This window comes from Fundulus heteroclitus, unplaced genomic scaffold (assembly GCF_011125445.2).
Source record: "Fundulus heteroclitus isolate FHET01 unplaced genomic scaffold, MU-UCD_Fhet_4.1 scaffold_121, whole genome shotgun sequence".
NCBI lineage: Eukaryota > Metazoa > Chordata > Actinopteri > Cyprinodontiformes > Fundulidae > Fundulus > Fundulus heteroclitus.
The window spans coordinates 395,857-422,464 of NW_023396533.1; the positions used below are offsets into that span (position 1 = coordinate 395,857).

The 26,608-nt window shown below is 45.6% G+C and overlaps 1 protein-coding gene across 2 annotated transcripts in view; it reads left to right on the forward strand.

Moving 5' to 3' along the window:
* The window catches only part of LOC105920858 (cell migration inducing hyaluronidase 1), a 470,202-nt gene that overhangs the window by 257,133 nt on the left and 186,461 nt on the right, over nucleotides 1-26,608 (forward strand). For both annotated transcript variants that reach the window (XM_036128814.1, XM_036128815.1), the window contains exons 12-14: nucleotides 5,254-5,423; nucleotides 8,338-8,547; nucleotides 14,556-14,761. In XM_036128814.1, the coding sequence (XP_035984707.1) occupies nucleotides 5,254-5,423; nucleotides 8,338-8,547; nucleotides 14,556-14,761 (586 nt within the window). The remainder of the gene's footprint in view (nucleotides 1-5,253; nucleotides 5,424-8,337; nucleotides 8,548-14,555; nucleotides 14,762-26,608) is intronic.

Consider the following 26,608-nt stretch of genomic DNA (forward strand, 5'->3'; position numbering starts at 1 on the left):
AGCACGTGAAAAAACATGAAAACGTCGAGCCCCAGAAACGGAGAGAGGAGACGAAATTTCTCTCACTGCCCCGACAGACCCACAGACGTCTCTGACTGAGGCGTTTCAGTCCTCCATGGAACATCCAGGTAGATCAGTGGATGGATGGATGGATGGATGGATGGATGGATGGATGGATGGATGGATGGATGGATGGATGGATGTTACTGGAGCCCACACATAACATGTAATTAAGACCTTAAAAGAACCCAGTACATATATTAAAAAGTGTTATTTAAGATAAGATAACATTAGCTAATCCTTTTTTTATCCCACGACGGGGGAATTTATAGGATTAAAGCAACAGGCAGGTGCACACAACACAGACAAAATTACATAAGGATTGAAATATATAAGAGGTGGATTAGCGAAAAAACACTGAACATAACATTATTATTATTATTATTATTATTTAATTGTAATAATAAAATAAAAACCACAAAACCCAAAAGGTCAACAGTTTCATGATACATCAAGCTTAGGGACTGGCTAATATACAGCAGGTCAAAAAAGGCCATATTTTGGCTGCAGTGCTTGCTGTTCTCTTATGAAGAAAAGATCAACTAGTGCACTAAATTCAATAGATGGGTTGAAAATATCCAGTATAAAATAAGTGCTACAAATGTTACAACACTTTTGTTCATATGGCAGCAGAACATTAAAATAAAAGTGCTCTTTACACTACTTTTGAATTCATTCTTGGAGTTTGTAAATACAATGCGATTAATCGCGATTAATCGCGATTAAATATTTTAATCGTTGCCCAGCCCTAATATATATATATATATATATATATATATATATATATATATATATATATATATACACATACACACAGGGGTTGGACAACAAAACTGAAACACTTGGTTTTAGACCACAATCATTTATTAATATGGTGTAGAGCCTCCTTTTGCGGCCAATACAGCGTCGATTTGTCTTGGGAATGACATATGCAAGTCCTGCACAGTGGTCAGAGGGCTTTTAAGCCATTCTTCTTGCAGGATAGAGGCCAGGTCACGAGGTGATGCTGGTGGAGGAAAATGTTTCCTGACTCGTTCCTCCAAAACACCCCAAAGTGGCTCAATAATATTTAGATCTGGTGACTGTGCAGGCCATGGGAGATGTTCAACTTCACTTTCATGTTCATCAAACCAATCTTTCACCAGTCTTGCTGTGTGAATATGGATATAAACAGCAAGCAAAAATATTCAAAGAAATTATTGTTGTTGGTGTGAAAGCTCAGAATTAGATGTGTGAGAGAGAGAGTGAAGAAATGAACAAAACTTATGACTTTATTGAAATGTACAATTTTTATTAATTTATATGTTTATGCATAATACCATGTCTAGCTTTGTTTAAGAGGCAAAAAAAAAAAAATATATCGGCATGAAAACAGGTATTTATTTACACATTTGTTTACACATGGTGTAAACATCAGGGCGTCATGATTAGTCATTTAGCCATTATAGTCCAGAGTTTAACATTTGGCACCAGGATGTTTTCATTCCAATTCTGAAAAGTGCTTGAAAAATAACATAAAAATATGTTTTGTACAAGCATGTATTTTATTAGTGTCATTTATTGCAAAATTGCACATTAAAATGCCCAAACAGGCTATTACACTTTCAGAAATAAAAGGATAAAATATGCGATTAATTGCGATTAATCTCGAGTTAACTATCGACATTATGCGATTAATCGCGATTAAAATTTTTAATCGTTTGACAGCACTAATATATATATATATATATATATATATATATATATATATATATATATATATTAGTGCTGTCAAACATTTAAAAATGTAATTGCATAATGTCAATAGTTAACTCGAGATTAATCACAAATTGATTGCGTATTTTATCTTTTTATTTCTGAAAGTGAAAAAGCCTTTTTGGGCATTTTTAATATGCAATTTTGCAGTAAATGACACGAGTAAAAGCATTCTTGTATAAAAAGAATTTTCAAGCACTTTTTACAAATTTGAATGAAAACATCCTGGTGCCATAAATTTTTTTGCCAATAATGACTAAATCATTAATCTTAATGAATGCCCTTAATGCCATTCATAAAAAAAAAAAACGTTTTAAGCCTAGAAAAGGGTTTAAACTTTCCAGGTCATTCCAGAGTCTTACACTTTGCTTTGAACTGGGGCAAGAGCTTAATAGCACTGAAAGAGAACTGTTTAGCACAGCTTGGATGTGCCGACACTGTAAAATTCTAGCCAGCTGCTCATATACTTTTTTAGAGCTACAATCAAAACCATCTTGTCTTTCAGTGTGAAAGTGTAAGATGGGGACTACATAGGACAGGAGAGGAAGGATTTAGCATGGGTGATGAGGTCAGTGCAGTGTTTTTTTGGGATGCCGTCTACAAGATCTAGAAATGGTTTGTACTACAGTCCAGAGAAGGACCACACATATAGCTACAGATATCACCCTCCCGGGCAATGACCTGTTTGCCCCACTTCCATCAGATAAAGGATTCAGTAACATTAAATCAAAAACTAACTGACTTAAAAACAGCTTCTTCTTTCTTGAAGCAGTGAAGGCTATCACCCCTTGCTGAGAATCAAATAAATCACCAAACAATTTCATAGTCTGTTACATGTTTGCAAACATGCTGCTGGTTCCATGTGTTCTTGATCAGACCAGCATTTCCATAGACAAGAGAATAACCTAACTGCGCTTTGTACAGGGTTGGTCAAAATATCAATGATGTTATTTACAGAATTTCTTAGCCTACACATACATCTGTACATACGGTTTCAAAGCACATGTTGTGCAATTATACACTGTTTAAAGTTATTTAATGTTTAATAAATAACTCTCTGTCTTTTATGTATCGTACGGTGAATATCAGCCCGAGGGCTGATATCGGAACAATAATTGAAAGGAATGATTCGAGCACTGGCGTTCTTTTAACAGCAAACTCTGCACACACATAGAATAAAGAGTGACAACTTCTCTTTACGTTCAAAAATGTAAATAAAATGAACATCCAGAGAACATCACTATATAATGCTGTTTATCTGGAATGGAGTTAAATTATCTTAACTAATTTAGAACATTTGGTATGTGTTTCAGCCCATTCATAATGCAAATCCTGAGATAAAGAAAGATTTTCTCAGTAAAATTATTAACTTTAGGGATGCTTGATTTTATTAATGTTATTATACCTCCGGGAGGATAGGGGTCGATGTAGCGATCGGTTGCTAAAATCGGCTAATTCTAAAGTTAAACAAAACGCCTTTAAATTGCCATTAATATTCCATATTAATGCGGTAATAACGCTCATAGCACTATTGAACAAAGGCGGAGCGAAACAAACAAGCCTTATGCTTGAAACAACCCTTCTTTGTGCATACCCGGGAACTGGAAGTTACCAGAAACTAATAGCCGTTTGGCCAGCGGACTTTTGGCGCGAACTTTAAAAGCTTCGGCTTTATTTAAGCGATAATGATTGGAATGGATAACATAAAAATCAATATCCCTTCAGTGTATACAACTCTTGTGGAGATGACGTTTGTTTTAACTATAAAAACACACTCGAATTACATTAGCAATGGCATGGTATCAACATGCTAACGGGAGCTATGTAGCTCAGTCCCATGGGTTTAAAACACCATGTGGACACATTACACAAGCTTTCCAAACAAACCATTCAGCTTTCCCTGTTTATTTCTCTGCCAAACCTGTCAGTGCCTCATGTGAGTTCGGTTCACTTTGGCCATCCAAGGAAGAGAGCAGTGGAAAGGGAAAACATTGGTTCTTTCAGCAGCGGGCTAGCAGCTCTGCGGCTAACCGACATGTGGTCAAGGGTAGGCTCGCCCAATGTCCTGCATGCAGTCTCTGAGCTCTCAGCTCGTCTGGTGAGGGAAGGCGACCAATTTGCGTCATCTCGAGTCAGCTTTTCCTGTAACAGCTGAGGAAAATAAACAAAGCTGTTTCGGCATTCGTTACTTCAACGGCTGGTTGTGCAGAAGTTAGACTTCAAACTTAGCTCTGATTCTAGTCGACAGATCTCTGAACCCAGTCAGGTCCTCCGGACGCAGTGAGATTTCTTCCCTGTGCTGGCTTGTGGGTCTTTAGGGCCCCATGAGGCCTCATGCCTGGCTGCCTTGTCCAGAGGGATTCGCTCTCCTCGAGAGCTCCGGGAATCTACCTACCCACGAATCTGAGGAGCCGTCTTCTCTCATGGCATGACCAGCACTACATGGACAGAAAATCACAAGATCATCTGCATACATCAGGTGGTTGATGGTTGTGTTGCCGACCCAACAGCCAGTCCTATATTGATTCAACAACTTAGACAAATAATCCATATACATGTTAAAAAGGCAAGGCGAGAGAATGCTGCCTTGTCTCAGCCCATTACTGACATAACAGGGAAATGATATAGAGTTTACCTATTTCACATTCATTGACTGGTGAGCATACCAATACACTAAAATTCTCAATAAATATTTTGGAACTCCTCTATTGTGCAGGAGAGTCTTCTATTTGTCTTTTTTGACTCTGACATTTAAATCTATCACATGATAAGGACTGTTGGCATGCTTTTAGCTTCTCGGGAAGTGTTGTCAGTGCATTCAACTATTCGAACATAATATCTTTTTTGTGTCTGTTTGTTATGTTTGAATCTATGTGAATTCCGATCCGATGCCTCACCAAACTTTCATTATGGTGATTTAATAACTATAAAGAGTCTTGATTCCTCATTGATTTGAGATTATTGTGTGCCACTGATAAGAGTAAAATTGCCAACCACTTGATTATTGGATTAATGTATATACATTTATTCTGTTTCTTTTGTAATGTGTCTACATTTGTTTTGAATCAAATATGAATAAACTCAATTTATTTGAGTTGACTAAAATTAAAAACCAAGACATTGTTTCTGCAGGACACCAGTTTTGGCAAATGCAGCATAGTGCAGCCTAAATAGGTTCAATGGGTGTTAATACCGGCCTGTCCAAGGTGTACCCCACCTCTTGCCCATTGACAGCTGGAGATAGGCACCAGCAACCCTTGCGACCCCAATAGGGACAAGTGTGTTAGAAAATGGATGGATGGGTGTTTGCAAGGAACTATACCTTTATTTTTACCTTGCCCACATATTGGGCATATGTTCTTTTTTTCCAAAAGATATGCCCTTTAGCTGTTAAGATTAGATTATTTTTTGTATGTTTGTCTGTTTTACTTGTTGCAGGAAGAGCCAAGTTTATCCACATGGGTGAAGAAGTTGATGGGGTAGATATGAGAGCAGAGGTTGGCCTGTTGACACGTAACATCCTACTCCGTGGTGAGACTGAGGCCACCTGCTATGGCCATGAGGCTTGCAAATTCTTCGACTTTGACACTTTCGGGGGACATTTGAAGGTATACTTTTACTGGCCCTATCCTTTACAGAACCTGCAATTGTGTCTTTTGTAATGCATTGTTTACCACCAGGTAAAGTGAAGAATTGCTTTTCACAGACTGGTCAGAATTTGCTTTGTAAACTGCTACAAATGTTTTTTCACATCCACTTTGTGGTCTTTTACTTATTCTAGCTTAAATACATTACCTGGCCAAAAAAGGGTTGCCAGCTGGATTTAACTAAGCAAATAGGTCTGAGCCTCCCATTGGATAGTTACTGCATGGGCGATTATGTTTCAGCTGGATCATGTTTCAGAGCTGCTCAACCAATCTCTAAGGCTGTGCCCAGCAGTGTTGGGCACGTTACTTTGAAAAAGTAATTAGTTATAGTTACTAGTTACTTCTCCCAAAAAGATACTGAGTTACTAACTGAGTTACTCCACTATAAAAGTAACTAGTTACCAGTAAAAGTTACTATTGCGTTACTTTTTTGTTTCTGGCTTTTTTATTTATTTATTTTTTACAAATATTTTGCTGCCATGTCCATTCAATGCACCCCCCCCCCACCCACACACACACACACATAAGTGTGGTGAAAGCAGCTTTAATTCTCCATCACATAACTTTCATATCGCGCATTCATTGACTTTTTCAACAATTTTCTCTTGCGGTTTTCAGCAGCAACGGCATTGTTTCATATTGTTTAATATTGTCCATATGCCTTCTTTAAATATTTCTAATTCTACTCGCATGACATGCGCAATTCCAAACTTATTTCCTGTCATTGCCATGGTGAATCACGTTATTTGCGTTCCAGTGATCTGGATTTTTTTCATGCTCACGTTCAAAGGTCGGTCGGGCGCTGTGTTTAGGTACCTGACTTATATCATCTGTTCTGAAAACGGACATGCTGAGAATGACAAAGGGAGGAAGAGTTGCTCAGAGTTGCAGCTTTCTACTCAGTGTAGATCAGCCGTTTTTTCTGAAACGACGCTCAGAACAAAGACGCACAGCGCAACCTGCCCAACCATAAAGGCGTCCGCCCAACCCATCAATCAGCGGTGCGCTCCGATCAGCACCTGGCGCTCACTGAGCGGGGATGTGGTACACCATCACACCAGAGTTGCAAAATGGTTTAAAAAACTTGGTTTATTATTTTGTTTACAGTTCAGCTTGGATTTTATTTACTGTGCAGCATAGCTTTGCTGTGCGCGCTGAATCCAGATGCTGTGCGCGAATGCACACGCGTGCAGTTTATAAGGAACATAAACAGTTTGGCGCGTCAGTTCGAAACAGTTCCTATATCGGTCACGTAGCGCATACGCGCATCGACACAGGTTTTGCTCTACGAGCTCGACTCATGTAACCTGACGCCGCCAGATAGATTTGCTTCGCATATCCATCTGGAAACCTTCCGTTGAAGTAATTTTGGGAAGGGGCGAAAATACTGGTTAGCTGATTGGCCTATGTTGGTGATAGACGGGCCAAATAAACCAATCAGATCAACGAAGCATATGACGTACTCGTCAACATGCTTTGTATGCTTTCGTCGTCGCTCGTAACAGAGCGACGACGAAAACACAACCACAAGCCAAGCTACTCTTGCTGCTGCAGGTAAAGGCTCGTTAGCTCAGCAGAGAAATACTCTGTAATTCCGATAAAACTTGCTCGATAGCCGCGCTAACGCTAGTTTCATCGGCTGAAGCCGCCATGTTCTTTAGACTGAACTGTCGCGCTTCTCGTTGCGTCACACCTCAACCCGCCTCAAAGCCAACGCTGATTGGACGTTCGTTTGGTGAACGGCTCCAAATTTTCTTTAACGGAGAGTAGCCAGACTGATCTGCGAGTGAAACCTTGAAAGCTCGCGAGATCAGGATGGTCTCATGAGGCTACGACTCATGCGCCGACGCATCGGTGTTGCCGGACCCATGTTCTTGTCCTTTTCGCTGTTTAACTCAAAATAATGTGCTTACCTCCAAGAATCAAACGCTGTCTTCTCGGCCATCTTGCCGGGGTACAAACACAAGTACCTTACACACACAGGTGCGCGCGCACACACACACACACACACACACACACACACACACACACACACACACACACACACACACACAGAGGCAAGGAGCAGGGTACAGAGGCTAGCAGCCGCATCTGACTAAATGCTGAAAAGCAGGGACTTCATTTTCCTTATCGAGGGAAATTCTTAAAGTAACGGAGTAACGAGTGCTTATTTTGGAAAATAACGGAGTTACTGATTACTGAATTCGCAAAACTAACGCGTTAGATTACTCGTTATTGAAAAAAACTAATAAGAGTACTCTAACGCGTTACTTATAACGCGTTACCCCCAACACTGATGCCCAGCCAAGCTCTGGAGGAAACAAATTTTGGCCTCTTGTCTCCAGGCTCCTCTTTTACTAATGATCCATACCTCATGACCTGTAATAGTGTTTCTATAATGAGGGAGTGGAACGTAGGCTGACCAGTAAATTGAGGATTTTGTTTTTTTTGACTTAGCTCTTTATTCACCACAACACACTGGAGGTGTACCTGCATACTGTAGATGCTGCCCCAATCCTGCTTTCCATCTCCCATTCCATCCTAACATCACTTGTTACAAGTTACTTAAACTCCATCGTTTGAAGCAGAGACTGACCCCAACCTAGATGGGAGCCTATGGTAGCAATTTGAGATAGCTCTGGACAAAATAAGTCACTCTAATTATACCTTTTACCTAGAAAGAGAAAAAAAATAGAGAGGGGGTCTACCTCATAGACAAAGACTCTGTCTCCATGGTAGAGGAGCCTCTTAACCATTCTTTAAGTTTTTTTTAAATGTGCCTCAATAATTACTCTTTTAGATGTTCTTCAAAGGATGGCCTAGCCTTTTGCCTTACATTATTGTCTTTCATTTTTTTATTTGTTCCATTTATCAGGTACAACGAGGTTTTAAAGCTCTTCATATCTCTGGTTTGGAGCTTCAGCACATGGGTCAACAAACAATGGGTCACTATCCAGTTCATTTTCACATGAATGGAGATGTGGATGAGCAAGGAGGCTACAACCCCCCAACATTTGTCAGTGATCTTGCCATTCATCACTCTTTCTCCCGCTGTGTTACAATCCATGGCTCCAATGGACTTCTGGTCAGTTTGAAAATCTTCTCCCTGAAATTATTTTGTCACTATAAACCAAATATAAATGAGCAAGAACAAATAAAATTAACACATCTAAACGTTTTGAGCTTGGGCAAAGATAAATATGTTAATCAAAAACACATTATCATATTTTGAACTGAATGGTAAAAATGCTCATCCCTTCTGTCATGTTTGGCTTTAGGTGTTTCGCCCACATGCAGAATACACTCGGGAACAGGTAGATTCAGAAAAGGTTTATTGAAGTGCAAGTACGCGGGGGAAGGGATTGTGCTGGAGGCCGGAACTCGAACGGGAAACAGGAGGACGGGGAACCGGAGCAATCTAGAAGAATGAGAGGAACTGTTAACGGTTGGAGGGGCAATGGGAGAAGTACTGCTGGACGCTAGCTTACCACGAGGTGGAGAAACCAGACCGGGGAGGAAATGACGAGGACTCAGGGATGGTCTGGTGGTGATGCCACAGGCGTCCGGGAGACCAGGGAGTGGAGGCGGGGACGGGTCCGAGCAGCACCGAGAGATCCAGGGATCCAGATCAGCGGGAGGAACCAGTTGTAGTTCGGCTGTGGCAGAGGTCCAGAGGTGGTGGCTGGTCAGGAGGTACCAGGATGAAGTCACGAGGGAGGAACCGTCGGAGGAGTAACTGGTGGAGTCTGAGGGATGTTGGCTTGGACGATGGCGTCTGGACACGAAGGAGAAACCTGGGAGACACAAAGGTAGGGATCTTATCTTTCACGAAACTTGATCTGAGCTAGAGGCCGAAGCTGGCTTGGCCTGGAAGGTGGGGTGCACACGGGAGTGGGATGGGAGACGAAGACGGACTGTGGTGGGGCTTATCACGGAGACGATTTCGTAGGGGCCGGTGAATCGGGGAGACAACTTTCGGGAGGCAGCTCGGGAGGGAAGGTCGCGGGTTGACAACCAGACACGTTGACCAGGGTGGTACGTGGGAGCTGGGACCCGCCGCTGGTCCGCAAAGTGGCGGTTCTGTTCGGCGGTTTTCTGGAGGGCTTGAATAGTCTGGGTCCAAACTTGCTTGCAGCGGTTGATGTGGTCCTGAACGGAGGGAATGGTGATCTGGTGGTTGCTGTCCGTGAGCAGTGGGGGTTGATAACCAAGAGATACTTCGAAAGGAGAGAGGCCGGTAGCTGAGGAGACGTGGCTGTTATGTGCGTACTCGACCCAGGGGAGGTACTTACTCCATTCAGAAGGGTTCTTGGAAGTGAGACAACGAAGGGCGGTCTCCAGCTCCTGGTTCATTCTCTCCGTCTGACCGTTGGTCTGGGGATGGTAGCCTGAAGTCAGGGTATACCCGGCCCCGAGGGCCGCGGCAAACTCCTTCCAAACCCGAGAAATAAACTGGGGACCACGGTCAGACAGGATTTCGCGGGGTATCCCATGGAGGCGGAAGACATGTCTTACCAGGAGCTGGGCCGTGAGAAAGGCGGAGGGGAGCTTGCGAAGTGGGATGAGGTGGCAGGCCTTGGAGAACCGGTCAATAACGGTGAGGATGACGGTCATGCCTTGGGAGGAAGGGAGTCCGGTGACGAAGTCTAAGGCTATGTGGGACCAGGGGCGTTCAGGAACAGGTAAGGGTTGAAGGAGGCCGGCAGGTGGTCTATTGGATGGCTTGTTTTGGGCACAAACAGGACATGAGAGAACAAACTGCTTAACGTCTTGAAACATGGTGGGCCACCAGAAACTACAGGCGAGGAGGGTCTGTGTCCGATGGATTCCGGGATGAGCTGAGAACTTTTCAGAGTGGGCCCACTGGATGACTTGAGATCTAACGGAGGATGGAACATATGAGCGGTTAGGTGGACCGGTTCCGGGGTCTGGGTCTGCAGGAAGGGCACGGGTGATGAGGTCCTGTACCTCCCACTGGAGAGCACCAAGCACGCAGGAGGGAGGTAGGATCGGAGCGGGTTCGTTCTCGGAGTCGGAGGTGGAGTACAGACGGGACAGGGCGTCAGGTTTCACGTTCTTGGAGCCGGGGCGGTAGGAGATGGTGAGGTTGAAGCGTGAGAAAAAGAGGGACCACCGGGCCTGGCGGGGGTTTAACCTTCTCGCAGTCTGTATATATTCCAAATTCCTATGATCTGTCCAAATGAGGACGGGCTGCTCAGACCCCTCCAACCAGTGACGCCACTCCTCCAGGGCGAGCTTGATGGCCAACAGCTCTCTGTCTCCGACGTCATAGTTCCGCTCTGCCGGAGACAAACGCCTGGAGAAGAAGGCGCACGGGTGGAGCTTATGGTCTCGACCGGACACCTGGGATAGGACTGCTCCCACTCCTGAGTCTGAGGCGTCGATTTCAACGATGAATTGTTTCGAGGGATCAGGGTAAATGAGAATGGGTGCGCTGGAAAACCGGTTCTTGAGATCGACAAATGCTGAGTGGGCCTCGGGAGTCCAGGTGAAGGATGTCTTGACTGAGGTGAGAGCGTGAAGGGGGGCGGCGATCTGACTGTAACCTCGAATGAAACGTCTGTAAAAATTGGCGAAGCCAAGGAATCGCTGGAGGTCTCTTCTGGACTCCGGCTGGGGCCAGTCGAGGACAGCACGGATCTTCTCTGGGTCAGACCGCACCTGCCCCCCTTCCAGGATTAGTCCCAGGAAGGTAACGGATGATTTATGGAACTCACATTTTTCCGCCTTCACAAAAAGCCTGTTTTCGAGGAGACGTTGGAGGACGAGACGGACATGTTTGTAGTGCTCGGATGGGTCACGGGAGTAGATCAGGATATCATCGAGGTAGACAAACACGAAGACGTTGAGAAAGTCTCGCAGGACATCATTAACCAGGGCCTGGAAAACAGCGGGGGCATTGCACAAACCAAACGGCATGACTAGATATTCAAAATGTCCTAAAGGGGTCTTGAAAGCTGTCTTCCACTCGTCTCCCCGGCGGATCCGCACCAAGTGGTAAGCATTGCGCAGATCCAGCTTAGTGAAAATGGTGGCTGATTGCACGGGTTCTAATGCGGACGAAAGGAGCGGAAGGGGGTATTTATTCTTGACTGTTATGGCGTTTAACCCCCGATAGTCTATGCAAGGCCTAAGGGAACCATCCTTTTTGCCTACGAAGAAGAACCCTGCTCCTAGAGGAGAAGACGAAGCGCGAATGAGCCCTGCAGCTAGAGACTCCTTAATATACTTCTCGAGCGCCTGACGCTCAGCCTGAGAAATATTATAGAGGCGGCTAGATGGTAAAGGGGCACCCGGCAAGAGCTCAATCGCACAGTCATACGGGCGGTGCGGAGGGAGAGAACTGGCCTGCTCCTTACTAAAAACCAGGCCTAGGTCATGGTAGTGCGTGGGAACTAACTTTAGAACCTCTGGGTCCACCTGAGTGCTGGTCAAAGTGGAAGTCGGGGATGAGGGAACAGCTGACTGTAAGCAGTGAGCGTGACAATTTGGTGACCAGGTCTCCACCCTTCGATCAGTCCAGTTGATTAGGGGATTGTGATGCTGTAACCAAGGGAAACCAAGTACTACAGGAGCCTGTTTAACAGGAAAGACTAAAAAGGAGACGTGTTCACGGTGATTACCTGAAACCACGAGTTCAAGAGGAAGTGTCTTATGAGTTATTCGCGGGAGAGCCCCACCATCCAGGGCAGAAACCTGGAGAGGGGAATCTAAAGGAACTGTCTCTAACTTGGCCTGAAGAGCAAATGACCGATCAACTAGATTAAAATCACAGCCTGAATCCACTAAAGCCGATAGCTTAAACGTGTCCCGACCAGAGACGACTACAGCAGGTAAACAAAGACGCGGAGGAGATGAAGGAGAGGGCTTATTCTGATCCGCCGGTTTCTCCCCTACAACCGACGGACCTGATCTTTTGGCCGATCGGGGCAGTCCCTTATAAAATGAGCAGGAGACGCACAATAAATACAGAGCCGAGAGCTCATGCGTTGTTGCCTCTCTTCGGGGGTGAGTCTGACACGGCCCAACTGCATGGGCTCCGGCGGGGAGGGAGGAGCTACAATCGGTCTAGCTGGGGTCCGCTCGATTGGAGCCGGTCGGAAAGCTGGCTGCCGCTCGGGGCGGCTCTTTCCTCGCGCTCGTAAGCGGTTATCTAATCGAACTGCCAAAGCGATGTATTCATTCAGGGAGCCTGGCTGTTCCACCCGTGCCAATTCATCCTTAAGAGACTCGTCTAAGGACTGAAAAAAGACTGATCTTAACGCCCGCTCTTCCCAACCGACCGCGGCTGCCACAGTGCGGAACTCGATTGCGTAATCAGCAATTCGCCTGCCCCGCTGCCGTAGAGTGAGTAAACGCTGGGAGTCCTGGGCCTCATCTGATTCTGCCGCAAACACTGTCTTGAATTCTGCAATGAATTCGCTAAATGTGCAACCGAATTGGTCACAGTTCGGAAAACGGGATTCTGCCCATCTCAGAGCTCGGCCGGTTAAAAGCCGTAACACGTAAGAGATCTTGGTGTGATCATGTGCGAAGATGTGCGGGGACCGGTTGAACACAAGGGAGCACTGAAAAAGAAATCCACCGCAATCCCCCGCCTCTCCGCAGTACTTCTCCGGAGACGGGGAGGAGGTTTCGGGAGCTGGTGTGGGCGGAGCCCCTGACGTAGGCTGGGGGGAGGGATTTGAAGGTGCGGAAGCGGCTGGCTGCTGGCTAGCGCTAACCATATTAGCTAACTGGCTCAACTGAGCAGCTAACCCCTGCATCTGGTCTCGCAACCCGACCATTGAAGATTCTAAACCCCGAATCTGTTCCTGTTGAGCTGTTAAGGTTCTGCCGAATGTATCTGCTGGGTCTAATTGGTGGCCAGAGTGTTCTTCTGTCATGTTTGGCTTTAGGTGTTTCGCCCACATGCAGAATACACTCGGGAACAGGTAGATTCAGAAAAGGTTTATTGAAGTGCAAGTACGCGGGGGAAGGGATTGTGCTGGAGGCCGGAACTCGAACGGGAAACAGGAGGACGGGGAACCGGAGCAATCTAGAAGAATGAGAGGAACTGTTAACGGTTGGAGGGGCAATGGGAGAAGTACTGCTGGACGCTAGCTTACCACGAGGTGGAGAAACCAGACCGGGGAGGAAATGACGAGGACTCAGGGATGGTCTGGTGGTGATGCCACAGGCGTCCGGGAGACCAGGGAGTGGAGGCGGGGACGGGTCCGAGCAGCACCGAGAGATCCAGGGATCCAGATCAGCGGGAGGAACCAGTTGTAGTTCGGCTGTGGCAGAGGTCCAGAGGTGGTGGCTGGTCAGGAGGTACCAGGATGAAGTCACGAGGGAGGAACTGTCGGAGGAGTAACTGGTGGAGTCTGAGGGATGTTGGCTTGGACGATGGCGTCTGGACACGAAGGAGAAACCTGGGAGACACAAAGGTAGGGATCTTATCTTTCACGAAACTTGATCTGAGCTAGAGGCCGAAGCTGGCTTGCATACCACGACGGTAACACTCTGGCATCCTCCCGCTGTCTGTGCGCTGTTCTTGTAGTACTGCCCGGTGCTGATCAATGACCCACAGGTGTGTGTGCTCCGCCCGCCAATTAATCCCGAACACCTGTGGAGAAAAACAGCAGAACCGGCAGCAGGCTGCACGGCCCTGCTGGCTGAGTCCTGACACCTACCATGTAGGGAATATTTATTTTTCACAAGACTAAACCTATGGTACTAAAACATTGAGATGTATAAAAAGACTGTGATTTTAACATACCTTTTTTGATAGCTTGTGTTTTTTAATATGCAATGTTTCAGCAGTTTTGTGGTAACATAAACATAGCAATCTAGGTCACCAAATGATTGGGTGCTCAGTCAGCTGCTCAGCAAAAATCTTCCTGGTGCTTCACTTCTTAGCTATATTTTTAGCAGAAAATCTTGTCTGCCAACTGTGTCTAGTGTCAAAATTGTATCATGTTCAAAGATACACAAAGATTTGTAAGATGTACATAGTGTTGAGAAAATTCTTTTAAGAATTTGTTATGTCTTCTGTGGTCTTTTCAATTCAGTGCTTTGTTTCGCTCCCAGGTAAAAGATGTGGTGGGTTATGACACACTAGGCCACTGTTTCTTCACAGAAGATGGTCCAGAGGAGAGAAACACATTTCACCACTGTCTAGGTCTGATGGTGCGAGCAGGGACCCTCTTGCCATCAGACCGAGACAGCAAAATGTGTCGTGCCATCACTGCTGGAGCATACCCAGGATATGTGTCAAACCCACGTCAAGACTGCAGGTAATGCCTATAGATAAAGCTGCATGTTGATACCCTACCTTGTCAAACCTTTTGAAAAGGTGAAAGTAAATTTGGAAGCATTACTATTTTTTACCCTATTCAGCACACATCCAGATATACTAAAAATGTTATCAATTCCAGTCTATTTAGAAACATATGTGTCATATAAGGCGGGGGTGCTCATTAAGTCGATCGCGATCGACCAGTCGATCACGGAGGCAGTACTGGTCGATCACATAGTGACGTTGAAAATCATGTGGTCCACACTTCTTACCAGTTGGTGGCGGTAATGCTCACCTAAAGTTTTTTGCCAACTGCCAATACATTTCAAGAAGAAGAAGAAGAAGAAGACGTTGGAAAATAAAGCCTGTTAGCGAATTATCTCGGATTTTAAGGCCTTGCTAAAACATATGCAGGGGTTAAAGTTCTCCGTCGTTGGACGAATTTCCGTCATTTGAAAAACGAGCGCTAAAAGTTCCGTCTAGACTTTTTTATTAAAGATTTTAAACAGAAGCTGCTCTCAACCAATTAAACCTGGCAGAGCCGGAGCACTAGTTAATCAGAAGGAGAATAGGACGGGTCTTTGCAAAGCGGACATCTACCAGTCTGAGGTTTATTGGTGTTCATCATTTTAACTTTTGGAAGATCGTCTCAAACTGGCCCCAGATGGAATGGATGAAAGTAGCGGTGGTCAAAGGTTTCTTTGGATTTATGAACCAGCAGGCCAGAAAGTTCAACGGATAGAACAGCTAACAACAACTTCCTTGGTAAGCGCGTCTCTCTGCTCTTTAAGATAATTAATGAATTATTTCCACCTGTGGCCATGTCACCTGTCAGCATTTATTCCTTGGCTTTCAGTAACCTGGCTGGTAAACACAGTGACCAACCAGGGATCTCCTCATGATTCACAAAGATTTTGAGAACTCTGCCCGGAGATTAAAGAGTTTTTCCATGCAACTAAATGATGGTCAATGGCTGTTGGACTTGGCATTTTTAACTGATCTGGCAAACTTGTTGAATGATCCAAACCTTGAGCTGCAAGGAAAAGACAAAACGGTGATCAATATGATTAGCTCAGTTAACTCTTTCAAATGAAAGATGCAACATTTAGCCTCAAAGCTGCAGCGCCATGATTTGGCAATATTCCAGAACCTGGCATCAGAGCTGGAGATGCAAGGGAAGGCTTGTGAGCAACTTGACAGTGCACGCTACACGGACCAGATGAACAATTGTCTGTCAGAGTTTGACAAACGCTTTCAAGACTTTTCTTTGCGCAAGCCAGTCGCTACATTCATGTGCTATCCTTTTCAGGAAGATGCTGAGGTTGATTCACTGGCATCAAACATTGCAGCACTGTTTCACTTGAACTCTTCTGGAGTGGAAGATGAGATTTTGACTCTACAAACTGACATTGAGCTAAAGTCGAGAGCTCATGGACAGTTCTGGAACTTACTCACAGAGGAAAAGTACTCCAACATGAGGAAATGTGCTACACTCTTGACTGCATTATTTATCTTGACGTATTTATGTGAGTCAGCCTTTTCATAAATGAAGATCATTAAGTCTAAATACCGTTCCACCATGACGGATGAACATTTGGAAATGTGCTTGAGGCTGGCTGTCAGCAGCTACTGTCCGGACTATGTATCCCTGGCTGATTTAATTCAGTGCAAGTCATCAAAGTAAACTAAATGTAAATACTTATTATGTGTGTTGTGCAATATTAGCTTATTCCGTTATGCAAGGTACATCAACATACATTGTACATACAAATAATACTTAATAAACTTGAAAATAGTTATATGTTTTGCTTTTTTGTCATGGGTAGGTAGATCATTTTGACTTGGTTGTTTTATAAGTAGCTCGCATGCTGAAAAAGTGTGAGCACCCCTGATATAAGGTAAATTTGAATGGTGTAAATTGTAATAAAGCTACTCAGAAGAAATTCACAGAAAATGGCAGTAAACAACCACGATTATCCACACATGCACACAAAATTAGTCATATGAAAGACAATTATGCATGTCAAAGTGCGAGGGTTGTTTTTAACACAAAAAACTACTAAAATGCCTAGAGTAAAGAAATTAGCTCAACCATGTCAGTACTTCAAAGCAATTTTGCTCATGACCAGTATTTTGTAGGTTACTTTAAAATGTAAATTTAGTTACTAGCTACTCTATTTCAAATATGAGTTGTGTTACTGTTTTAATTAATACATGAAAGTAGTGTGTACATTTACTTTTGAAACCTTTAGCTCAGTTTTCGTAAAGAATCAGAAGATGGAGACCCGATAAATCGGTTAGACATTAATGACGATTTAGGGAGTTTATTAGTTTCATTAGTGTGTGTGTGTGTGTGTGTGTGTGTGTGTGTGTGTGTGTGTGTGTGTGTCTCCTCTTTTCAGTGGTTCCCAAGAAAGTTCCAGGAACTTTCTTGGGAACCTTGGCCTTTCTTTCCTGGATGGAGAACACCGGTGGCTGATAACCATACACAACATAAAATGGGGACAGACCAGTGGTGCAGGATGGGACACAAATGATGTGCAGCTTGGTCTCAACCTCCTGATTCGCCCTCTCGGAGCGTCCATCTGTTTGGGGGATATGAGAACCGGTTGATAGGCTGACGGATACATCTAGGCAGAAACAGGACTCCTTCCAGAAACAAGAGACAAATACAGGAACCTCGGTCAGACACTATGTCTGTAGGCAGGCCGTGAAAGCAGAACACCTCGCGGGTCAGTGTGTCTTCTAACTCCTTGGATGAAGGTAGTTTATTCAAGGGGACTAGGTGTACCATCTTAGTGACCCTATTGACAATTGTGAGGATGACTGTGTGTCCATCAGACGGAGGTAGACCTGTAACAAAGTCCATCAACAGAGACCAAGAAAGTGAAGGAACAGGAAGAGGTCGCAGCAGACCTGCCGGGGGTCTCTTGTGGGACTTGGACATACTCCACAACGTCTTTCTTGACAGTCTCCCTCCAAAACTGGGAGAATACTAAGTGAAGCGTTTGGATTTGACCAGGATGACGAAACAGCTTTAACATATGGCAGAATTTCAGAGCCTTAGTTACCAGCTGGTAAGGAACGAACATACGTTCTTTAGGGCATTTGGCAGTCGGGTGTTACAGTCGGGCAGTCCTGGTCGCCTCACCAGGGAGGCGTCCAGGAGGCATCCTGACCAGATGCCCGAGCCACCTCAACTGGCTCCTCTCCACGTGGAGGAGCAGCGGCTCTACTCTGAGTCCTCCCCGGATGACTAAGCTCCTCACCCTATCTCTAAGGGAGAGCCCAGACACACTACGGAGAAAACTCATTTCAGCCGCTTGTATCCGGGATCTCGTTTTTTCGGTCACGACCCAAAGCTCATGACCATAGATGAGGGTAGGAACATAGATCGACTGGTAAATCGAGTTGAGGTGGCTCGGGCATCTGGTCAGGATGCCTCCTGGACGCCTCCCTGGTGAGGTGTTCCGGGCACGTCCCACCGGGAGGAGGCCCAGGGGAAGACCCAGGACACACTGGAGGGACTAGGTCTCCCGGCTGGCCTGGGAACGCCTTGGGATTCCTCCGGAGGAGCTGGCCCAAGTGGCCGGGGAGAGGGACGTCTGGGCCTCCCTACTGAAGCTGCTACCCCCACGACCCGACCCCAGATAAGTGGAAGAAGATGGACGGACGGACGGACGGACGGACGGACGGACAGACAGAAGGAATTCAATGTTGTTGTGGTCTGTCCAAAATTGGAATGGCTCCTTAGCTCCCTCCAGCCAGGGACTGCATTCTTCCAGTGCCAGTTTGACAACCAGCAGACCTCAGTCACCCATGTCGTAGTAACGTTCTGCTGTGGCCTTACCAGATAGCAGGGAGATGAAAAAAGTAACCCTGGAATGCTCTGTGGGAAAGGAAGAAGGTAGCAACTGGAACTGAATCTGATACTGAGTCAAATGATCAGCACTGATCCGGATCCCCTTTAACTGACTGTGGGGGAATTAAGTGGGGTTCTCTGCTAACAATCTGAGGAGGGACAGAAGGGTTACCAGCAGCAGCAGCTGAAGCAGCCTGACTTCTAGGAGTTATGGTGACTCCATGCAACAGATTAATTAATTTTGCCATGCGTGATTCCAGACCCGACCTGTCTCGGACTACACCAGCATGCAACTCATGGGCTGATGACAGGTCCATTATTGGCCAAATCTTTCTGTAATTAATCAGAAGCTGGTGACCTGATAATTCAGTCAGTAACCAAATCAATGATATAACTTGAGCTTGGTTATTAAGGGTTTATATGTGAGAAGGAGAATTTTAAATTAAATTCTTGATTTAACAAGAAGCCAGTGAAGGGAAGTTAAAATAGGAGAAATGTGATCCCTCTTGTTGATTTTCATCAGAATTCGTGCTGCAGCATTTTGGATCCGCTGAAGACTTTGAACTGCATTTTGTGGACTTCCTGATATAAAAGAAATACAATAGCATTGAAGCTTTCAAGTAACAAAAGCATGGACTAGTTTTTCAGCATCACTCCTGGACAAAATATTTCTAATTTTGGCAATATTCCAGAGGTGAAAAAAGGAAATGCTGGAAACCTGTTTAATATGGGATTTAATATGGGACATGTCTTGGTCAAAAACAACACCAAGGTGTCATGATTTCTCTTGGATGAACCCAGAACACAGTACACACACACAGAGAGCTAGTTTCCAGAGTTTATTGATGCAGCAACAAGTGGATGATGAAAGCCAGAGTCATTTACCAGATGGAGATTGCAGGGGTACAGGAACTGGCAGACGGGAACAGACAGGAACAGGACCAGGACACGATCAAGAACAGGACAGGCGTGATGTTTAGAGGACTGGAGACGAACCGGTAACCATGGACAAACTGAGGTGAGTTTATATAGTGGAGCGAGCAGGTGGAATGAGTCCATGGGGATTGCAGCCTGACAGGTGTTCCTAATCAGGACTGCACTGGAGACGGAGCGAGAAATGTTCAGGCTGCATCATGACATTACCCCCCCCCCCCACCCCCCCAAGGTCGGTTTCCAGACGACCAATAACCTTCTTGCCTGGGCGGGTGGAGTGGGGTATCAGGATGGCGGGCAAAAAAACGAAACAAAAGCTGGAACCCATCGGGTGCAGGAACCTCACGGGCGCAGAAACTCAGGAGCGCAGGATCCCTTGTCGCCGCAGGATGCAAGTGGACGCGGGGAAGGCATCGGAACCCATGGGCGCAGGACCCTCTGTAAGCGCAGAAACCTTGAGAGCGCCGGAACCTTTGAGAGCGCCGGAACCAGACAAACCAGAGGCAGGCGTCGCAACAGCGACCCTGGGGAGACGAACCAGAGGCAGGGCATCGCGAATAGTGATCTCGGCGAGACGAACCAGGGGCGAGGCGTCTTAGTACAGCGACCCAGGCGAGACGAACCAGAAGCAAGGTGTCGCAAAACAGCGACCCAGGCAAATGAATCCAGAGTCCTGCCAGCTCCTCCACCAAGCTCTGTGTGTGACTGAGTTCATCCTTTGACCGGTTTGTTCTATCATGATTTGTCTTGGATGAACCCAGAACACAGTACACACACACAGAGCTAGTTTCCAGAGTTTATTGAAGCAGCAAGAAGTAGATGATGAAAGCCAGAGTCATTTACCAGACAGCGGTTGCAGGGGTACAGGAACTGGCAGACGGGAACAGACAGGACCAGGACACGAGCAAGAACAGGACAGGCATGATGTTCAGAGGACTGGAGACAAACCAGTAACCATGGACAAACTGAGGTGAGTTTATATGGTGGAGTGAGCAGGTGGATTGAGTCCATGGTGATTGCAGCCTGACAGGTGTTCCTAGTCAGGACTGCACTGGAGACGGAGTGAGAAATGTTCAGTATGCAGCCTTCGGGCTGCATCATGACACAAGGTTTTTTACTTTATTGCCAGAGGCCAATTTAATGCCATCCAGATTAAGTGATTGATTAATAAGTTTATTTTTTTAAGATTACAACTTCTGTCTTGTCAGAAGTTAAAAGCAAGACATTTAAAGTCATCCAGGTTTTGGCGTCATCAAGACATTCTAGTCAAAGTAATTGATTGGATTTGTCAGGATTTATGGATAAATAAAGCTGAGTGTCATCAGCATAATATATGTATATATATGTATATATATATATGTGTATATATATATATATATATATATATATATATATATATATATATATATATATATATATATATTGTCAAGTTTTGATCTATTATTTTGTGCAATTCCCCACTTGAAAGGGACAGTCCCTCCACATGAAGATTTTAACAGGATTTCACTCAATAAACAGCCATGGGATCAGTTCTTTGTCTTTTATTTACCATTCTTTGGTTGGCAGTAAACGGGTGAAAAACCTCAAAAGAAAGATTACAAATACAAGTTATTATCTGAGTTGACAGCCAAATTAAATGCACAAAGTCATTCACATATAACCCGGATAAACACATTACTTTCATTGTAACCGTACAACTAAATATGTTCTACCAAACAAAACAGTTGGTATTTTAATTTTCAAAATGTATACTTTATCTTTTAACCAAGTATCTTTAGCCAAATACCTTTTTTACCTTCAATTGGTTTAATATTCATGTTAATTAAATAGATCTCATTATATTTTAGCCAAACTATGTTTCGATCTTTTTTAGCCAAGTTACTAGATCTTACATTTCTTTTTAGCCAAAATTTCAGACTCTGAAGACTAAACTGAATTAAGAACTTGGTTTACAATGTTTAAATTACTTTTATCCATTTCAAACATTCTTTATGAAACAATGAATTTGACTCTTACTTATCCTTTGTACCCCACTTGTTTGATAAAACTAAACAACATTTGAAGTTACAAATACTACAGCAATAAGTCCAATCAAAGTCAAAACATGGCCAATATGGCGCTTACCGGCTGTCCTTCACAGTTTTGTGGAGGGCTTGATCTTGCACAAATACCTTGATTTCAAAGATGAAGTTTCCTTGGTTTTGTGGTGCTCTTTAATGCTCCTTCCACTGTCTAAAGACAACAGAGCCAGGTACTGGCATGCTCAGATTGCTTGGAAGATTTGTTCCACCTGGTTCACCACTGATTGAATGGGAGGAGCTCCCAGGCAGTTCGTCAGCACACCTCCCACTCGATCTTCCCACGGGAACCGATGGAAAGATCGTAAATCAGCACCTGCTTACTGCCGGTCAGCTCCGAGTTTGGTCCTCAACTGGTAGTAAGACAACCAGGCGTCGAACATCTCTGTGCAGAACCGTGGTTTGGGTAGCTTCTTTCAGGATCTGGGCTCTCCCTTAGAGATAGGGTGAGGAGCTCAGTCATCCGGGGAGGACTCAGAGTAGAGCCGCTGCTCCTCCACGTGGAGAGGAGCCAGTTGAGGTGGCTCGGGCATCTGGTCAGGATGCCTCCTGGACGCCTCCCTGGTGAGGTGTTCCGGGCACGTCCCACCGGGAGGAGGCCCAGGGGAAGACCCAGGACACGCTGGAGGGACTAGGTCTCCCGGCTGGCCTGGGAACGCCTTGGGATTCCTCCTGAGGAGCTGGCCCAAGTGGCCGGGGAGAGGGACATCTGGGCCTCCCTACTGAAGCTGCTACCCCCGCGACCTGACCCCGGATAAGCAGAAGAAGACGGACGGACGGACGGACACCCGTCCTAGCTTGAATTGGCCCCTCACTGCATTTTGGTCGCACAACCAGACAATATCTCCGATAGCAACGTTGCGATGCAGAGTGTGCCATTTACTTCTCAGAAATAAGTTTGGGCCGGCAAGCTGGCTCCAAGACCTCCAGAACTTGTTGACCTGGTTCTGCATTTCTCTGAGTCTCTTATAAGGGTAGTTTGCAAAGTCAAATGTTCTGATCTCACCGCTTGGAGAGGCTCGGCCCAGGAGAAGTGTGTTGGGTGACACATACTGCACACTTTCTTCATGGCTCTGCACCCTGGTGTCTATTGGGCATTCGTTGGCAAGGTTTGCAGCAAGTTGTAGTGTTGTCTGAAGCTCGCTGTAGCTGAGGCCAGTGTTGTTGCCCGGGCTCTGGAGTGCCTTCTTGAGAATGCGGACAGCGGCTTCAGCAGCCCCATTTCGGTGAGGTGAGTCAGCAGGGTGAATTATCCACTCCCACTTGGTACCTTTTTGAGCCGACATCTCTTCTATTGAAGTTCTATTCTGAGTATCCAAGAACTGGTACAGCTCTCTTAGGACAGGTTTAGAGCCAATGAAGTTTGTCCCCGGGTCGGACCAGATCTTTCTTGGGTGCCCTCTTATTGCAGTAAAGCGTTGGTAAGCCATCAAGAAGCTCTCTGTCGACATTGTGTTGACCAAGTCTGCATGAATTGCCCTGCTGGCCATACAGCTGAAGACGACACCCCACACTTTCATTGAGACCCGTTTCTTGATGTCATCTTTGACATGATACGGTCCGAAGAGGTCGACTGTAGTGAACTCGAACGGGGCTGCAGGTGTAGCTCTTTCAGGAGGTAGGTCAGCCATTACTTGTTTGCACCTTCTTGCTCTTGACTTTTTGCAGAAAAGGCAGTTCTCCACTACTTTTTGGGCAATTTTCCTCCCTTGGATGACCCAGGCTTTCCTCCTCATTTTCAGCAGGGTTGCAGCCACACTTTCATGACCCTCATCGTGCGCCTCCCGTGCCAATAAAGTAGAGACCCATGCATTACAAGGCAAAAGGGGAACTGCAGCGCCATCCTCCCTGAAGCCATGGATTCTCCCACCGCAAACTAGTAACCCAGATTCTGGTTCTCTGTACACAACCAAGCGGTCCGTAGTGGTAGCTGGGAACGTCACCCCTTCTTGAGCAGCAAGATAGATGTCTCTTATTGCTTCTTGACGTTCTGTGGCGGTGATAACTCGTTTTGTGGGAATCGCCTCCCACTTTGGGTTCTCAATGGACTTTGTTGCAGATGCAAACTTTTTGGCGGCCCTCCAGATAAAAGCAACAGTCTTGATTAGACACTTTAGGCTACTAAAGCGCCTCTCATTCACCAAGTTTAGGACAGCTGCACCAGCAGGAAGTCGTCCCACAAGACTTGGAAGACTTTTTTTCGCTTGGGCTCTTGTGAGTGCTGCCACAAATGACTTCTTTTGCATATTGTTAATGCTTTCTCGAGCTGTCACAGACACATCTTTTGACGACATAACTGGCCACTCGCTCTCTGGAAGATGTAGAAACTCTGGCCCTTGCTGCCACTCTGAATGGGCATCAAGTTCCCTTGGCCCAGCTCCTCTAGTGATAATGTCGGCTTTGTTGAGTGGTCCTGGGATCCACCACCAGTCCTGTAGCCGTGTGCTTTCTTGGATCTCTCCAATTCTATTGGCAAAGAAAGTCTGAAATCCATAGCTTTCACGCTGGATAGCTCCAAGAACAGTCTGACTGTCTAACAAATGGCACCACCTTTTTATCTGGATCTGGGTATGCTGTTCAAAGTACTTTTTCAGCCGGCATGCAAAAACTGCACCGCAAAGTTCTGCTTTGACCGCATCCCCCTTCTGGTCTAAAGGTGTCAGCTTTGCTTTTGACTCCACTAGTCGAATTGTTAATTGTTTGTTACAGTTCCACCGCAGGTAGAGGACAGCACCATAGGAGCTTTCACTGCCATCTGAAAAAGTGACAGCGACTGGTTCAGTTGTTGCCTTTGGTGGAGTAAGGGCTCTTGGGAACCTTACTTTGCTTAGCTGGACGTACTCCTCAAAAATTCCAATAGCATCCTTGCGGAGCTCATCTGACAGAGGAAGGTCCCATGTGTCCTTGACCATGCTGCACTTTGGTTTTGCCTCTTGGAAAGCCCTTCGGACCAAGATAGCCCTTCTTTGCTTTGATGGTGTTGCCAGGCCAACTGGGTCGTACAAACCAGCAACTTGACTCAACAGTTCACGTCTTGTCAGCGGGTCTGGTGTCTGCGTTCGTACTTCTTCTAGCAGCAAGTCTTGCCCAAGTCTCATCTTTTTCTTTCGCCTGGAGAAGTTGACCCTCACCATGACATGCAACATGTCTTCATCCACAATGTAGCCGAGACCGAGCGCCTTGTTGTCTTCCTCCTTAAGCTGGTTCGGCAGGACAACAATATTTGGTGATGCCTTTTCTCTTTCTCCTTTACCTTGACCTGAGAAGACCCAAGGCTTCAATGCAAACCCTCATGCTTTTAGAATTAGCTCCACATTCTTTGTGATGACTTCAAGTCTTTCTCGGCAGTTGTGGGATGTTAAGATGTCATCGATGTAGATATGCTCATTTAATACTTGCCATTCTTCTATGAGGTGGTTGAATTGAGGCAGGTTAGCTGTCTCTCTCATGGCAAGTTGTGCTATGCAACCAGCTGGTTTGTCCCCAATATTCACTCTGGTTACGGCATACTGTTCTAGCTCATCACCCTCTGAATCACGCCACAAGAACCTGTGTAGATGGACTTCCCTCTCCTCAAGCCACACAGAATTGTACATTTTCCTGACGTCTCCTAGAGCAGCAAAGGAGCCTTGGCGGAACTTGAGGAGGACAGCTCGGATCGGGTTGAGAACATCAGGGCCTTTCATTAGAAAGTCATTGAGACTTTGGCCTTTGTACTTCTGACTGCTATTCCAGACAAGTCTTACTGGAGTTGTAACAGAGTGGGGGTTGGGTGCTATAAGATGACTAATATACCAGACAGGTCCATTCCAGTTGGCTAGATCCTCTTTGGTCAGCTTTTTTGCAGCCCGGCGGTCAACCATTTCGTGAACTTGAGCACTGTTGGCTTTTTTCCACTGCGGTTCTTTGGCGAGCTGTCTCTCTGTTCTGAGGAAGGTTGCCTCCACTGCTTTTCTGTTGTTTGGCAATGTAGATGGGTCCATGAGCCATGGATATCTTGCATGCCAGTGTGGGCTATCACTGTGGTCATCAGCACCAACATAAGTCAGGCCACCCTTTACAACTTCCAGCTCCCTTTCTTCTGCCAGAGTCATTTCTTTGCCACCAGGTTGACAACTGCCGCAGCGACATCCTCCACATTTTGGGGTGCAGGGGGCACCAATGCTATCCCATCTCCACCATTCAACAAAATCCCAAGTGGTAATAGCAGAACAAGAAGACTAGGTAGGTTTGTCGCAAATATGTTCTTCATACATCAATGCTGCTGTTCTCATTGACCTGGCGAAGTGCGCTCTGGACTGGTGTGCTGTAACTGTAGCTTCTTCAAACAGACAAGGGTGTGTCCCTGCAATTGTCTTTCCCAATGGCCCATCACATAGCACAAGGTCCCCAACAGTGCGTATTTTCTGTGGGACCAGTCGCCCTTCTTTATGGCTTATCAAAAGCTGTATCTGTCTTGGTCTCACAAGTTCACTTTGGGGGACATCTGGAAAGAACTTTTGGAGTCTTTTAGCTGTCACATGTTTGTGGATCTCTGCAATGCTGTCCAAACCATAGCAGAGGAGTTGGTGGGATCTGAAGTTGCCTTGCTCTGTGCGGACCCGGATCTTTAGGAGGTACCGTTTTGTGGTAACTTGAACTTTCATTCCTCCCACACCGTGGACAACAAGGGTTATGGCTTCACTTCTAAGGTTCAAACGATCAGCTGCATCATGAGTTATGTAATTTGTATCTGATGCCAGGTCCATCAAAGTCCCAATTTTTTGTCCTGCATTGGTTGTGACCTCTAAGAGCATCATGATGACTGGCCACTCCACAATTCCATTCTCTGCTAGAAGACTGGGTTGGTTGGACACGAGGGAGGTTCTGGCTATAGTGTTGCAAAAGGCATTGCGATACTTCTCTGCAAGTTCAGGTGAGAGGCTTTTAATGAACTCTTCTTGAGCTTGGGTGTAACTCTCTCTTGTGTCAC